The sequence below is a fragment of the Alligator mississippiensis genome, chromosome 4 (genome assembly GCF_030867095.1).
Source record: "Alligator mississippiensis isolate rAllMis1 chromosome 4, rAllMis1, whole genome shotgun sequence".
NCBI lineage: Eukaryota > Metazoa > Chordata > Crocodylia > Alligatoridae > Alligator > Alligator mississippiensis.
Window position 1 is genome coordinate 201,380,947 of NC_081827.1, and position 17,957 is coordinate 201,398,903.

The 17,957-nt window shown below is 42.0% G+C and overlaps 1 protein-coding gene across 1 annotated transcript in view; it reads right to left on the bottom strand.

The window, feature by feature from the left end:
• ITGAV (integrin subunit alpha V) overlaps window positions 1–17,957 on the bottom strand; it is a 79,925-nt gene that overhangs the window by 2,343 nt on the left and 59,625 nt on the right. The window contains exons 21-28 of the mRNA XM_006275625.4: window positions 17,792–17,884; window positions 16,552–16,631; window positions 12,068–12,148; window positions 10,690–10,795; window positions 9,574–9,732; window positions 7,021–7,134; window positions 1,121–1,234; window positions 928–1,035 (exon numbers count right to left, since the gene is read on the bottom strand). Coding sequence (XP_006275687.1) covers window positions 928–1,035; window positions 1,121–1,234; window positions 7,021–7,134; window positions 9,574–9,732; window positions 10,690–10,795; window positions 12,068–12,148; window positions 16,552–16,631; window positions 17,792–17,884 — 855 coding nt within the window. The remainder of the gene's footprint in view (window positions 1–927; window positions 1,036–1,120; window positions 1,235–7,020; window positions 7,135–9,573; window positions 9,733–10,689; window positions 10,796–12,067; window positions 12,149–16,551; window positions 16,632–17,791; window positions 17,885–17,957) is intronic.

The window sequence follows — 17,957 nt, forward strand, 5'->3', positions numbered from 1 at the left end:
TTTGAGAGTTGTTAACATTGTTTTTGAAACGTCTTTTTTTAAATAGATGTTCCCTTTGCAAAACAAATCCAAAAGTACAGGATTTAGGAAGTGTGTGGCAGAGAGGGGGAAGGAGCACTAGTAAATTTTAGAAGCTGAATTCTACAAGTTAGTCACACCCCTGTCCCTCTTCAAACCACACCTTAAGTTCTCTTCTTGCATGATGCCTACAAAAAATTTGACATTTAGACAACTGGTGTGCTTGCCATCTCTGTCATGCTAAACAACATTGTTTTATTACTTCCTTTTGTGTCCTTGCCTCTATAACCACTTGCTGTTTACTAGCATACATATATTGTAAACTCTTTAAGATCATCTGTTTCTTTCATGTTTATACAGTACCTAACAAAATGGGGTGCTGGTCTATTTCCTTTGCATTACTATAGTACAAATTAAGTTATTCCAATACTACCACTACTGGTATAGTGTCCAATATCTATACCTCAGGGCTTTTCAAACTGAAAAATGTACCCATCCTGGTTTTCTTATTGGACCAACTGGGTCACAAGATATTGTACTTTTTTTTAGTTCTGAACAGTGACAAATTTACTCAGCAATCTAATCTGGAGAGATTCAGGACAGCACTTCCTATCCACTGAACAAAATATCTGCACATGACTGCTGTAAAAGTTTGCATGCCAAAAAGCAAGAACTGCTGGACTTTTAGAATACAAAGATTTTGTTTTGTTCTTAATTGTACATGTAAAATATGTACATGTAAAATAGTTCAAACATAAAAGAAAGTGTTCATTAAAAGCAACGTTACAATAAATGACAAAAGAGTCAACAGTTACTAAATACTCACAAGCAGAACAAGGACACTGATTTTTACATACTTCGTTTTGCCATTTACATACATTGGATTTAACCATACATAACAATACTTACTATTGTAGAATTGTGAATATCTTCAAACGAAAGGTTCTTATAGGGGAACTCTATCACACTGAATGAAGCTGATGACTTAAGAGAATATGAATGATTCTGATTTTCTTTCTGTGGAAAAAAATGGTGAACGCACATTGGGTATAAAAGGTCTTCACGTAATTCAGAAGTTGGGAGAAACTGGGTAGATACTCACATTCATAAAGGTTTGGGTCCATAGGCGGGATTTTAAATATAATATTGCAGTCTTTCCCCTCTCCAGGCGTCCAACTTGACAGACTATCTTCAAACATTCAGCAGTTCCACAGCCCTATATGCAAAAAAGAAACAGGTCACATGCATTTTAATTAGTCTCACACTATGATAAATGCAGATATAGTTCTTTATCACTATATTTAAATGTGCCAAAAAATGCCACAAATCGCACAAAATTGAGGGGGAAATGCACTGTAAACTGCAACACTTTTGCTATGCGTGCAAACCAACAAGTAAAAGAATGTGATTTTATTCATGTATTTGTTTATTTTGAGGTTAACAAACGTAAAACCACTACGTATCCTGATAAGAATCATCTGATGGTAAAGGCTATGCATTACAGAGGTACACTTGAGTAAGATATGCAGTGATCCGAAATAAGTCTCAGGGCTGAGTTCAGAACTGTGTAATGTAGGGGTGGGTAAAATATGGCCAGAGGGCTGGATCCAACACACAGAGGGACTTCGTCGGGCCCACGGTCGGTTCCTCGGTCCTGCCTGGCCCAGGTGCCATCTAGCCCATGACACATCCTGCTGCCCCCGGGCATGCAGTGGGGCTGGAACAGAACCAGAGCCAGACTCAATTTCCCAGAAGCCCCAGCAGTCTGCTACCATCACTGGTCCCTTCCAGCTACCACCACCCTATCCCCAGCCTTATGGAGACTGGCCCTGCAACCTGCGCCTGCAGGGCCCGAGCCCCAGGTTGAGTGCACAGCCCTAGGCCCAGCCTACCTTGCATGGGAGATCAGGGTCCCTACAGTGCCCCCTCTGGACCCGCCCGCCCTGGCCACAATGAGAGGCAGCAGCCAGACAGAAGCTGCTGTGGGGAGAGGTAAAAAGCAGGACATGACCACCTCTCCCTTGCTGCTGCTGGGCCCTTCTCCCTGTGGCTGCCCAGAGCCAATGCAGGGGCTGCCCTGCATCTCCTCCCCACTGCCACAGTTGCAACCTATATCTAGTGCTGCTGGATGACCTTCTTCAATAGGCTTGAGGAATCCCATCAGTAAGAAATTCAAAAGAAATTAACTATTTGGATGGCTTTCCTAGCCTGGATTAACCCACTTCTTATTTTCCATTAGCATCTGGTGTTAACTAATGGGTTTAGATCAGGGCTATCCAACTTCACACATCTCCTGAGTAGCTAACATGGCCTGGAGGTCTTGGCAGCCTCCTTTCCCACTGCTGCCCCTTTCCCACAGCTGAGGCAGCAAGGAAATCCTAGGAGCCACCCCCACAGAGTGTAGCCATCTTGGTCTGTAGGCCCTGGCCTACTTGAAGCTGGTTTAGATCATTAGCATTTCTAAAAGAAAGAGGAATAAAATGAGGCTACATCGTTTTAACATTTTTGACCTAACATTTAAAACTATAGCTATGCCAATATATTGCTATAGACATGAGGCGTCACTGCAGGAGAGAAACAGAAGAAGGCAAGAACAAGTTGGCAACATATTTTTGTCACTCAAACACTGCATCCTTGATTTCATCACTGTCAGTCAGTCACCTGGCATACTGAGTTCCTGGATTCCTTTTCCATTTGCTCTTTCACCTCCTGAATGAAGTGATTGTGGCCCCACTTCCTATTATCATAAATATATTAACTATTCTGTATTTCTTCATGTTCTAAGTAAGGTATATTTACTACTGGGGGTCTTGCAGGTACCAAGTGCATCTTATACTTCGCATAGACACCAGCTTAGTCTGTCTTCCTGAAAATGCCCAATGCTAACAGAAACCAGAACTTTTGGAAACTGGAAGAGAGAAACCAAATGAAAAGTTCTTGCCATTTCAGAGAACTTGGTAACTGGGGGAGTTTGGTGCTCCTATTGAAGAAGACTTAGACTCAGACTGTCACACACAGTCTTCCCCTCTGATCAAAGGCTTATCCCTGTTTCCCCCTTCCCAGACTCTTTTTTTTTTTTTTTTACTAAGATCAGGGTCCTCCTTTGGTTCTTTTCTTTAAAATGTGTCCATATGAAGGAGTCTAAGGACTTCTAAGGTCTACATTCTCAGACCCCAATGCTGCATCTTGAACAGAGCACGAATTTGAGACATACTCCCCCATCTTAGTCACTCGTACTGACAAACCAGCTGCCCAGTCTCAAGCCATTTAAAGTTCTTTCTAATGTGGAAGGCAAATTCGGAATCAGCTTTTGCAGCCTCAGAGCTACAGCAAGCACTGACACTCAAAAGTTTTAATCAGTGATGCTGAAGAGCAGACTGGCCCAGCCAGAAGCTCCACAAAACCCTTAGGAGGGAATCTAATCGCAAGCTTGGCACAACATTCAAGGATAACACGAGAAAATAAAAAAGGATGGAGGAAAAGACAAATAATGGTAAGAGTAACAAGCGGATACACAACTTCATGATTTTGAAGCATTTAAATCTGTCTTTAGATTTATCCTTTCAAAAAGATTTCTCACTGGACTATAACTCCTGGGTTACTTTTACATTTGCTCCTTCCTCATCTCTGGATGAAATAAGCCTGGAGTCACTACCTGCTTTTAGGCCTGTGTGAATAGGGCACTATTCAACTTGGATTTGGCTGATTTGGATGCCAAAGATTCAATTAGGAGATCTGAATCGTTTTTCCAATTCGATTTGGCCGAATCGCTTTGGAAGATTCGGAGCTGATTCAGAGATTCAGCCATAGAGTATAACGTGGAAATCAAAGAAGTACTTATAACTTTGTTGTCTTTTGGCTGATTCAGATGAAACTTGCAGGGATGGTAGCCTCTGCTGAGAGCATTACACGGGCCAAGGTTCAAGGTGATAGGTGCAGGAGTTTCTGAGGAACAGTACCTCAAACTGCTGACAAGCAAAACTCATGACCCACGTGACACTGTGTGTGTTAAGGCGCAAGGGGGTGAAAACTGCAGGGATAGTAGCCCTTCCTGAGGCCACAAAGCCTGCCAAGTTTCAAGGAGATTGGTGCAGGGGTTTGGGGAAAACTGAACCCCAAATTCTTGAAAGCAAAATTCGTGTCACGTGTATGTGTCACACTAGTTTCCCCACTGCCCCCGTGCCCCAAGACAGACATAGTTGCACAAGCACCCATGACACGAGTTTTGCCTGTCAGCAGCCAGAGGTGCAGGGTACCCAGAACCCCTGCACTTATCTCCTTGAAAGCTGGCAGACTTTGTGGCCTCAGCAGCGGCTAGCAGGCCTGCAGCTTTCACCTTGCTGTACCTTAACACACACACAGTGTCACCCATGTCACAAGTTTTGCTTGTCCGCAGCTTGAGATATAGTTTCCCCCAAACCCTTGCACCTATCTCAAGCTGCGGACAAGCAAAACTTGTGACATGGGTGACACTGTGTGTGTGTGTTAAGGTACAGCAAGGTGAAAGCTGCAGGCCTGCTAGCCGCTGCTGAGGCCACAAAGTCTGCCAGCTTTCAAGGAGATAAGTGCAGGGGTTCTGGGTACCCTGCACCTCTGGCTGCTGACAAGCAAAACTCATGTCATGGGTGCTTGTGCAACTATGTCTGTCTTGGGGCACGGGGGCGGTGGGGAAACTAGTGTGACACATACACGTGACACAAATTTTGCTTTCAAGAATTTGGGGTTCAGTTTTCCCCAAACCCCTGCACCAATCTCCTTGAAACTTGGCAGGCTTTGTGGCCTTAGCAGGGGCTACCATCCCTGCAGTTTTCACCCCACTGTGGCTTACCCCACACACACACAACATGAGTTTTGCTTTCAGGATGTTGAGGTGCAGTTTCCCAGAAACCCTTGCACCTATCACCTTGAAACTTGGCAGGTGGCATGCTCTCATCAGAGACTACCATCTGTGCGGGCCGGGAACGATCCGAGGCCCTTTTGTGCACCGCGGGCTGTGGCCAGGAGCCCGGACACGCCGGGTTGGGGAAGGCAGGCGGCATGCTAGAATTAGGCACGGACGCTTAATGGTTGTTTAAGATTATTTACTTACACCGAAGATGGTCGCGGTGTAGGCTGGAACGTTTCCAGGAATACTTCGCTTAAATCCTAGTTTTAGGACTCGGACAGAACTCTAATTCACTCACACAAAGCTGTCGAGGCTCCGTGGAACTTTTGCGCGCAGGGAAGGGTATGTCGAGGGATCGTTCGGCGACGGGGAGAAGAATCGATAGGTGATCAGTCTATCGATCAGCTAGCCGCAAGTCAAATCTCCTTAGAGGCACTCTGCAGCGTGCTCAAAGTTCTCCGACTTGGGCAGAAACCACTCAAGCCTCTTATACGGCCAGCAAGCCAATCGCTAGCCGCCACGTAGGAATAATTTAGAACTGACCAATAGTGGGGCACAAATTTAAATACAAATGGCGGGAACTCCTTGCAACGTGCATTTCTGTGCTGCAACGAAGAAATGCACCCTGCAAAGAAAGCTACAAATGGCGGGAAAATAATTTAGCAGTGCCGAAGCACACACAAACAAAAAATCACACCCTTGGGTTGTGACACCATCCCTGCAAGTTTCATCTGAATCAGCCAAAAGACAACAAAGTTATAGATATTTCATTGATTCCCCATTATACCCTATGGCCGAATCTCCAAATCTTTTCCGAATCAGTTTGGAAGCTCTGAATCGATTCGGAAAGCCTAAAGCAGGGGTAGGCAACATTTTTTGGCCAGAGTGCTGAAAAAACCCACAACGTCTACCTTGGAAGGTGCCGGAGTGCTGATACTACAGAGCCCGGAGCAGCTGTTTGCAGCCTCCTGGCTGCAGCCAGCCTATGGAGTCTGGTATTCTTGTAGCAGGGCTTGCAGCCTCCCAGCTGCCTGCTGGGAGCAGCTGCTTAGAGCCTGGGCTGGCAGTGGTGTGCCGAGCAAAATGGCCTTGCGTGCCATGGTTGGTATGCGTGCTGGGGGTTGCTGACCCCTGGCCTAAGGCTTCCAGTGATTCAATCTGGATTCGTAGATTTGGCCTCTGTATCATCTGAATCATCTTCAAACCCAAATCATGATCCGAAGCTTTGCACAGCCCTACCTGCTATTACGTATGCTGTTCCCCACTCTCTTTCCCTCAACAGCTAGCACAATTGATTCCTTTTCTAAAGAAACAAAAACTGCCCTACATTTCCTATGGACAGTGGCTCCCTCGAGAATTCAGCTGCTCAGAGTTATCTCACTCTCTCAGCTGCTTTTGTTTGGAAGATAAAACAAGGTCCAAAGAGAGAAAGTCCATTACAAAAATATACTTTTTGATGTCTCTACAGTTCAGCTAGTAGGATACATCCAGCCCTTGTTCACCTATTCCACTTCTACTCAGTTATTCTCTTTCCTGCATCTCACTCACACAATAGGCCAACTTCTAAATCCACAAAATAGTGCAATAAATGGAAATTGTTGAAAAGGACATCGAAGCCATCGTTTATTTTTATAGCACAAGCTTCACATCTGCAGATAACTTACTAAGACAATATCTACTTGATTGTACTGGAAGAAATGTTCCACTGAAAATAGAAACACACTAAGGAAAAAAAAATTAAGAACCTATTTCAATATAATTTTTTGAACGTTCTCATAGATTCATAGATGTTAGGGTCGGAAGGGACCTCAATAGATCATCGAGTCCGACCCCCTGCATAAGCAGGAAAGAGTGCTGGGTCTAGATGACCCCAGCTAGATGCCTATCTAACCTCCTCTTGAAGACCCCCAGGGTAGGGGAGAGCACCACCTCCCTTGGGAGCCCGTTCCAGACCTTGGCCACTCTAACCGTGAAGAAGTTCTTCCTAATGTCCAATCTAAATCTGCTCTCTGCTAGCTTGTGGCCATTATTTCTTTCTTCTATTATCATCTTTCCATTAAAAGTCCTACATGCAACTGTAGACACACATTACTACAAGAAGGTAGTACAAAGCTTACCAAAGTATGTACATCTCCTTCAATGGCAGTTATATCCCTTCGACTGATGTGATGGTCACGGCTTTCTTCCCCATGAAGTGTTTCATTCTTCTCATCTTCTTTAGGAGTAGAAATCTATTGCATCAAGAAAGACTCAGTTTAATGAACAGCATATACTATGTACTCTGTTTTTACAAGCTACTAAATAGAATGTATACAAGAATAATTTCACACCCACTGCTGACAGATGGTCACCTTGGGGATAGAACACAGGACCATTTTGACTGCAGAGAGCAGCATTAAAGCATAGTTTGGCATAGAACGCCACCAGAACCCCTGCCAAGGGAATGTTAGGTGGCCCAAAACAGACTTCAGCTAGCATGCCAGGCTAATTCTCTGCTCTTGCAAAAAAAATCTTGAGATCTTTATTAATTATTACTAATAATGATTATAACTGGAAATGTACACAACTTGAGTTACAAGTCAATAGTTGGCTACGCTATTAGACAGTATTACACAAGCTCTTTTCTGAATGATTGCTCTTTGTGTGTTTCAGAGAAAACAAAAAAGCAATTGTGTACATGGATTTTTCAAAACGCAAGATTGTTTTCTCACTGTGACACTACAGCAACTCCCCGCCCCATAAAGCCCTCATCAGCTGCACAGTGAAACCACTATAAAATTATCTTCAGTGGTGTTATGCCTGAAGCATTGTCATGAAGCAATAAAGAATGAGCTCATCAGAAAAACTTTCCAAAGCACAGGCAAACCCATACTTTCTCTCACATTGGCTCTAGTCTGGAATTTGCCAGTACATGCAAGAGAATGAAACCTATTTGCCTGCCTGTATTTCTAGTCTCCCTAAGTTCCTTTCTAACTTGCGATTTCAAGATGTTCAAACTGAAACAACATACTGCTCTCTGCCTTCCTAGATCACTAATGCAGAAATCTACATAAAACTTAACACATAGTAGCAACCCATTCCCTGTCTCCCCGTAACTAAACACTCCCAACATTGCATACTGTTTGCAGTACATCAGCCAGTTGAACTAACAGACCATTAACTAATGTCAACAGAGGTTTCATGCCTGATAGAACAGATTCTGTCAACAAAGAACTTTCAGCTTAAGAAATTTCCCGTTGAAGGGTTTCCCCTCAGTACTTTAGAGATTTTATATTCTTAGAAATTAGCAACTCACTATGTTATATAGTCTCTATATAGACTCTAAATGCATACAGGTACACATACTCCATCCCACCTAAATCCATTATTAAAGGAGATAAAGCGATTCCACCATGCTATTTAAAGGCTTTAGTAGTTCTTCTAATCTCAGAACTTTGTTCCCAAATTTTACACAAGACAAATAAGATAGTTTCCATTAACTTTATATATGTAGAATTACCTTTTATTTCTTAAGTGGATTTGAATTCACCTCACTACATAATACATAGGGGAAATGGATGACAAATATATATGTATTTAATATAAATTTTCTAACCTACTTCCTAAGAATAAAAGTGTATTCCATGCAAAGAACACATACAGAATATCTTACCTTAGTCCAGGGGTGGCCAGCCTGTGGCATGTGCGCCACAAATGGCACAGCAGCCCCTATCTGTGGCATCCAGTGGATCAGTGAGGGGGCAGGCAGTATAGCAGGAGATAGGCCAGGGAGCAGAAAGCAGAGCAGCACAGGGCAGGGAGCAGAAAGCAGAGCACTGATTACAGAGGGAAAGGGGATTGGGGTAGCACTCAGGGGTGGGCAGGGGGCTTAATTCATGCATGCCTGATAAAAAAAAAAAAACAACAAAAAACAATTGGGCCTCACTGCCTTAGTCCATTGTGGATATGTAGGCAAAGAATTCTTGCCATTTTTTTTGGAATTACTAATGCCCACTGCATCCTGTTCCAACCTCATTATTAAAAACATTTCTTCCAGCTTCCTTATTATATTCTAACCTGCTGTTTCTTATCCGCCATTTCTTTGTCTTGTCTTTTTTATGAAAAAGGGAAATTATCTTGTTCTGGACTCTGCAAAGTCTGCATACTTTTGTGACACTATTAGTTTGTTCCAAAATCCATTGAAGTCAACGAAAAACTCCCACTGAACTCCCTGGGCTTTGGATTAGGTCCTAGATAAAAAAATTAGATAAAGGAACAATAACAAAATAGCCCTCAGAAATCCAAACAGGTATGTCTGAAATGTTTCTATTTAAATCTAGGGTAAGTAAAATTCCATTGCTTTGGACTGAAAACTATGACGTGAGTTAAAAAGCATTTTGTATAGAAGTTCTGGTTGAGAAATCACTTACTACCTACCCTTCCAGCTGGCTTCTACCTATGCAAGACACTGTAAATTAGCAAATAACAGGGGGAAAATAAAGGAAGAATAAATAAAAGTAATGGAGGAAAAATAGTTTTGAAACACTGTAAAATATAGCAACTGCTGAGAATGTAAAATAACCTTCAGCAGATCTAATGCAAAATCTTTTTCTTGTTTCAAGATTTTGTGCAGCCAAGAGACAGAAAAAGTACTCCATTCAGAGCATAACATCAGAAAAGTCCTTGCTTACCTTAATTTTCAATGGGTTGATCTCTGTATCTGAAGTGCAGTTCATGGGTCCATCAATTTCATATTGGATAATATACAGCAAGGTATTGTTGTTATACCTGTAAGGCCACTGAAGAGTCATCATGACCTTGCTAAAGGCACTTGGACCATTGTTTCTCAGCTAGTGAGGAAAAGAAAAACACTGGAAAACTATCCTCTTTGTTAAAAGGCTAGAGCTTCTAATCTACAATTTGAACTAAGACTTGGATGAAGGTGCATCGGAAGGATTCCCCTCCCTACCACAACTGACAGTAAAACAGTATCGACACTATTACTTAGATTTAAAAAAAAGCCTCTAAGAAGCTAAACTGTAAGTTACCTTTAATAAATTGCTAAAAAGGAAAGTTTCTTTTGAATAAAGTTAAGGAAGATTCTTTATTCGGCCTTCAAGAAATTCCTTTTTTAAAATGTACTACCCTGCATGAAATCAGGCATATGTTGTATATTTTTGTTATGTACATGGTATATCAGATATAGGGCAAGCACAGTTTCTTTAGTTAGGTGGTACTGCATCAACTGTATATTAACTTGAACCATCTTCATTCAGACAGCTCTTAGAATAATTTCATTACCATAATGAACTGAATGCAGATGAAATCTCTAAAAACAGATTCTTCAAGAGCAATTTTTGAGGCAAAAAGCTTTTGTAATAATGACTCACAATAGAGAAAGTACATCTAAACTATCTGAAAAATGTATATAGTGACTAGTCACTTGACTGAATACTCTGCTGCATGATATATCACAGTACCAAATAATCTGTCTAGATCTGAGGGGCCAGTGACAACATGAGCAGTTGTTACGTATAAGGTAACTGATGAAAGAAACTGGGGAATTCCTTGTTCCTCCAAATTCCTACCCCTACAGCACTGTACAGTTAACTCTATTAATTGTAAGGAGGCACAGACTAATGGACTGGCTCACAGTAGCAAATTATTACATTCCTATTAAACACCAAGATGAAGAAAAGCGCGTTTGCTGTATATAGGAAATGTCAGCGAAAGTATTTCTTTCTTCTCATCTTGCTACTTATTAGCCATCCATATCTGGGAACCTCAAATGAAAAATAATTAAATACCTCATAGATATGCTGAACAAGAGGCCCTATATCTTCTTCTGTCTCTGGATTCTCCTTGGGTTGCCAGTTTGCAATTGGGAGGAAGATGTGATCAGGAGACGACACGCTGAACAGTGAACAAATAGTAATTATCCAAAGTTAAGTCTAATATGTGACAAATTCCTAAAGATGACCTTAATGCTTTTAAAACACAGATCTGAGAAAACAAAAAGTACAAAGTATTTAAAAATAAAACATTGACTGACTGCCTTCACGTTTTCATGCTACATACTGGAAAATGCAGAAGTTGAACTGAGGATTTGCTGTACCAAATGGTTGATCATCTTTGCTATACAGTATTATTCTATTATCAACATTCTTTCAGTTACAGTTATTTATATCAAATTAAAACATTAATTACAACAATGAATGCAGGGTCTTATGTGAAAAATACCTAGTGAGACTTAGGGACATCTGGTAAGTACAGCTACTTGTCGTACTTAAACTTAACCAGCATCTGAAACATTAGAGCTGGTGACAGTGCACAGTGAGTTTTTCTTCTTTTTTAAGCAGGATGTTTTAACAGCATCAAGAAAACAAAAAATGAGTAAAGCAGCATCTTCCTGATGAGAATTAAAGAAAATAGGGCACTGCAGGTGATTCTAACTTTGCTAAATAACATGCTAAGTGTTAATGAGTGAGCAGTGTCAGAAAACAACTTCTTCCCTGAAAAAAATCAGAATATATTTGAAGAATTTCTGTGCTGTTTTTGGCTAAAAAAACAACCACCCAAAAAACAACCCCTCCCCCCCCCCGAGTTATTAAATTATATACATATTCTGGGAAAGAAGGATTTTGTGCTGACTAGCTGGTTAGGAAGATCATATATTTTTTACTTTGCTTTCTGTAAATTACAGAGAGAGGAAGTCATTATAGAAGTCAGTACAACTTCATGGATATTCTATAACTTTAGATTTGCTTTTTTCAACCGTAAGCTAAAAGTCAAAGAAAATTCCAGGTCATTAAAATTGTATTTTTTGTCTGAACTGTGATTTTGCAGCCTGTTTAGATGGAGTAACTTACTAATTTATAATTTTTTAATACACTGTACAAATGAAGGGTAAACATTTTCAAAAAACACTGAAGCCCAAGACCCATTCTAAAAACTGACTTAGGGTAATCAATTTGGTGTGCCCTGAAAATGATTTGTAAACCAAAAGTTGACAAGATAGCCATGTTTTGTTCTCATTTATACACCATTCAACACATACTGAGACCATAAACAGGCAGAGTTGAAAGGAAGTTTGAGAAATAAAAACAAAAAACAAAAAATCAAGGGAGCAAAAAAGGAGACAGGGGAAGGAGGCAATATTTTTGCTCAATTCAGATCAGCACTTACCCTCTAATTTCAACAGCTGCTGAGATGGCTAGGTCAACTTGGTAAGATGTTACTGGGCTTATATTTTCAAACAGATTGGAGCTGTAAGGAAGGTAAGTTCATTTGTTAAATGGCGTGGAAAAGTAATTAAAAGGAATATGCACACATTATTTAATATTAGTACAAGTTCTGGAGCATTATACCAAAAAGGAAAGATTCTGGTCTAGCCACTGAGGTACCATCTTAGGGGCATGAAGAAACCTTAAACCTGCCAGTATATACAGTCAAGGTTTCTACCAGCAGGGAGAGGTCAGTAATTGGCACAAAGCTGACTCAGCTGAATCTGTGAGTCCTCTTAATTTAACTGTGTCCTTGCCCAGCACCTGGGGCAATCCACGAATAAAAGCAAGCTGTTCTCAAGCTATTGCCACTGGCACTCTGGCCCCTACCTAGCCATCTTAGGTTAGAAAAGGCCTTAGGGTACTCAAATTTGCCCAGAGACCACCCGAGGGCAACCTTCAGGTGCTTGTAGATGTGCTGGGAGGCTGCTCTGACATACTGTAGTTACAGTGCATTGCAGCAAATTTGATAAATTGGGTCTCGTGGAGCATGGTCATTACCACACTCCAGCAGCCTCCCACGTCTCATGTATCAGCATCCCCATGCTTCAAAATGGCGGTGGGGGCACTTGACATTTGACAAGCTTCAGTTAAAGTGCCCCCCACCGCCATTTGGAAGCGTGGGGATGCTGATACACAAGATGCTGCAGCACTTTAGGAGCATCTCTCTGAGCCATCCTAATTAAAGCGCTCCCCCTCACCCCAGAGCACATGTAAAAGTGCCCTTAGAGTTATCTGTGTATCCTGTGCCCCAACTGCACTTGTCTCAGTTTTACAGAGGAGGTAAATGAAACACTAAGAGTAAGTGATTTTCCCAAGGGTTACTAAGTGGGCTAGTAACAGAGATGGGCTTCCTTGTTTCATCCACTAAACCAAGCATGTCAAATTATTTGGCCCCAGAGACTGGATAACTCGTGAGGGCCAGTCCATGGGCTGGGTCAGGCCCACAATCCCCCCACCACCTTAGCCCGCAAGCCTGATTCAGCACTCTGAGCACCTGCCTAGGCTGGTATAGCCAATACCAACACCAGCAAATGCCATGGATAACACAGCCTGGGACCCAGCCCCAGTGAGCACTGTGGGTGGCACACATCCCAGGCACTGGGCATGGAGCCGGTTTGGTGCAAAATATGAGTCAATGGGGCAGCACTGCAGGCTAGGTTAGGGGGCTCTGTGGGCTGGATCTGGCCTGCGGGGCATGTTTGACACCCCATGCACTAGACAACGCAGCTCTTCAGCATGATTTCCTACATTTATTCTGTCTTCTTCATAGCTGTTGTAATGACAAATTGCAGGTAGCAAGACAGTATTTTCTTCCTGACCAATACATATTTCACCATCTTGGAAGCTAGAATAATCACACCACTGCATCACTTAATGCCTTTGAAAATCTGCCTGTGTGAACTAGAGACTTCCCATTTAATCCTTTGAAGTTTGTATGATTATGCCCATGACAGTGTATTTCATGGTATAACGCAACTCTGCTCTCAGACTGCATCAACACGCCTGTGTTCAGAGATCCAGTTCATAGGTGCGTCACCGTAAGAAAAAGGGATATCAGGAAGCATCCAGTCATATCACAAAGATTATTTACTTGCTAATGGCTCTTATCCAGTGCAAAGGCCTTTTTGTGCCTATAGTCCACATAGGGTAGAAGAGAAAATCCCCAAAGAGCTAAACTGTAAACTTCAGTACGGACATGGCAAGAACTCTAAGAAGGGCATGCTGATGGAAAGAATTGACCGGGAGGAAATATCCCAGCCCTGGACTCTGTGGTAGCTGAACCACGGGGCCTCACTTCTCAGGACCATTCAGGAAGGTTGCTCCCTGAAAGGGTGTCCAAGAAGCTGCCTTCAAGACTCTGCTCAGACCCAGGTGACTTGAAGTCACAGGGGATAAAAAGCTTGGTTTGAATACAGCAGGCTGGTTTTCACCACTAAGGTGCTCTTCCTAAGGGAACTTAGCCAAGGGTTGTAACAGATAAAATACCTCTGAGTGAAGTGAAAGGTACATAATGGGCAAGTAGGACATGTCTCCTACATACAGAACCGCAGGGGTATTGTAACCACTCCTTGATCTGTTACATGTCAGTAAGTACTGCAGTCCCCCCTCTCATTCTGTGGACGCAGGTTTTATATTGCCATGTTTGTTTACACATCACTCTCTGAAACAGATTAATAAGATAAGATGTGCATCCCTTCTTTACATTAACTTTTATTGTATCATACTAGGGTTGATCAGTTCCCTCACAAATGCTTTTTCTCCTGAAAGTAAAACAGAATGAGGAAAGGTCTCAGAGCTAGATACTGGGGAATGATTTTGGATAGGGTAGACGTCAGGAAGAAGAGTTTCTTCAGATAGGAACAAGAGAAATGCTGTAGCACCTTCCCTCAGTGAGCAACACAACTAGTAATGCTGATTCCCCACACCTAAGCAGGAGAAGCCAGGGGAAGGCTGGTGCAGTGGGAAGAGAATCTACAATGACTATTCATTCCTCTTGTAAGGGAATCAGAGAGTCTAGTTGATGAGGAAGATGCCTTGTGGCTCAATAGTTACTACCTTTTCCAAGGGGAGGTTAGAGTTATATGCTACTAGCCAAAGCACACTATACCATAGCATACTAGCTGATAGAGAGAGGAAAATTGAATCAGACAGTAATGCGAGATCAAAAGGTTTGTAGTCCTGCCAAACCTCTAATCATCAAGGCAAACCACTGTCTCATTAAAAGAGCATGAAAGGGTTAAAGCTATTTGGCATATCTGTCCTGGAGATGAAAACTGTATTATATGGGTGAAAATAATCCATTCATTGGGTTAAGATGACAAAGTCCCTCTGAAGTGTGACAAATTCAGCTGATGCCCCAAGGAACAAGAGCTGCATTTCAAGCTGTGAATTAGTTAAGAGGTGAAAGCAATAATCAGACATACTCCTATCAGCTGTGCATCTCAAGAGTCTTGAAGTTTTGTTCAAGCAAGCACACAAAATATACTCCACTTGTATGTTCCAGGCACAATAACATCTAGCAGAGGTATTGTTATATTCTGTTTTTATTACAGCATTGCCAAGAATCCCCCATGTAAAATGTTAGGATGTGTTATGCCAAGCATTGCATATGCAACGAATGGTCCCTGTTCTAAACAGCATTTTCAGATAACTCACATGTGAAGCTAGCACTTCTCAGTCAAAAGTGCGTACGCTGAACATTTGTGAATGTTAGCAAACAGCCTACTGTGCTCTTAGGGTGTGTATCCATGGCACAAGGTAGTTGTGCAAATACCTGAGCAAGTTCAGGGGCCCAAATAAACAGCTTTACCTGGACTAATTTGCTACCATTTAGAGCTAACTTGGGTGCTTCTGTACAGCTTTACATTAAGGCATGTAGACAATACCCTTAGATGGGCTACAGTATCCAAGCAGAGCTTCAGTCTTGGAATTGAAGCTTGTTAGAGCAGGGGTTGTCAACCGGGGGGGTACACATACCCCCAGGGGTACTTGAAAAGGCCCCAGGGGGTACGTGCGGGCAGGTGGGGACAGGGGGCTGCCACGCACCATCCTGCATTGCTGCACAGGGGCCGCCCACCTGGCCAAACACGGGAAGTGGGGGAAGCTCACACGAAGCGGTGGCCACTCCTCTGTGTTTGGCCACCTGCCACCCCCCACCCTGGTGTCCGGCCACTAGGGGTACATTGCTCTGTGTCCAGCTGCCGGGGGTACACCAATCCAAAAAGGCTGAAAACCCCTGTATTAGCGCACTGATTCTCAACCAAGGTGCCACAAGATCCCTTCAAAAGTGCTGTGGGATGCCATACTACAGTTAGATGTACAAACACCTACATATGATTCACAAGATAAACCCAGAGATTTCAAATAGGAATCCATAGCATTAATGACATTTTGACCTCTTTTGGTCTTTCTGAGATCTTTGCAACAGAAAAATTACTGTATTTTTTCCTCTATATTTTTGGACTATTTTCTATAAGAGCACTTTTCCAAGTGGTATCTTGAGTCTAATGAGTGGTGTCCTTATGTCAGGACATAAGCAGATAGGAGATTAGAACTCTGGTCAGAGTGCAAAATATGAAATTTCTCACCAAATAATTCAAATGATTTTGTCCCCACCATCATTTAAGAGCAGTATTTCATTTGTGCCACAATGAGCAAAATGGCTATGAAGAAAAGCCAACTGCACGCAAACAAGGAAACAGTTCACAAGTTTTATGCAAGTTAATTAAACCCATGACGAAACATTTGCTTACCAGAGCAGGAAATTAGGTTCAATTGTAACTGTTCTATTCATAGCCCAACTATTTACCAGGATATTTGTTTCAAAGCTAGCTACAGTGTTCAGTTGATTGGGAGAGGGGAGGTTAACATCTATTTCCATACCTCCGGATTTGTAAGTCAAACTTCACAGAGGTGTCCATCTCTGACTGCTGGTGTACACTGAAACGCAGCCCAGCTAACAGCTTAAAAACAAAGTGGTCAAAGGTTAGTGGAAATGAGGTAAAGCTCATAACAAAACTTCTTTATCATTATTGTATTTCACTGGAATAGTGCAAGGCCCAGGGTCATGGGAGAGAAGGCGGCAGATGGAACTGTCAAAAAGGGTCATTTGATGAACTCAAACTGGATCCATCTCACTTTGGGATTAGTTGTCATATAGCTGACTTCAAAAAACAAGGCACAATTTCTGTCACATGGTCTAATAAATTAAATGCAGATATGACAGTTGACGAAACAGGTTCTGATTGCCAGCTCTGCACTAAATCACTGCATGAAATTTGCTTTTGATACATTTACATTAATATTTAGTGCCGACTCTAAGGATCATCTTTAACCAGCCCCTTCTTGTAATGCTTTTTGCAAGACCTTCTAGAAGTCAAGCTGTTAGTTACTTGTGCTTGACACACAGCTATGGGATTGCAACTAGAAGACTTCTTGTGCCTGCACTTTCAAAGTCCAGGTTCTGAACACAATTGCAAAGAGATACGGGCTAGAAACATGGTCTAACTGTGTGCAGTAGAGTTGTGGAGGGCTGGACTACTGCCAGGGGCTGAGTTTCTTGAGTTTTCGGTGCAAGGTGGCTTTGTATGGGTTTGAGGGTAGCCTTAGGGTTGACCCCAGTTAGCTATGTAGATATATCCTTAAATCTTTTTGCTTCTTAGCTTGTGTGTCATTAAGATGGCTGGAAGTTATTTTTTCACTTTTGTATCTTGAAATGTATGGGTGAAAAACGCTAGACTCTTAGTAAAGCTACATTATCAAATCTATATACATCATTTTTTAATTGCAAACTTGCAATGAATTATCAGAATATTTTCTTTGAACTATTTTAACATGTGGGTGAGCAATGTTGAGCCCTAAATATTACACAGATTTAATTTTCTAGCAAACTATGGATCATCTCCTGAGATGATCTGGCAACACCAACACCAGAAGCAACGGCCTATGCAGAATATTGGGAACAGACCATATAAAAAGGTTGGATTGGAGACATGGCAAAAATGACCTTCTAGCAGTATGAATGCAACTCTTCTTCAAAGAGTACCAAAACATATTATAGATATGTAAAATGTCATAATCACTTGTCTTTGAACCCCCAGGAACCCACTCGACTAAGTCTTACTTTAGTTCTGGCCTTCATGGGATTTCCCAGGTCACAGACTACCAAGCGAGTTTTATTTTCAATCTTAAACGCACATGACAGCCTTGCTAAAGCCTGTAATAAAACAGAGGGGAATATAAAAGAGTTCAGTGCAATACCTTCTGTTATTTGAATGGAAGGAACAAAG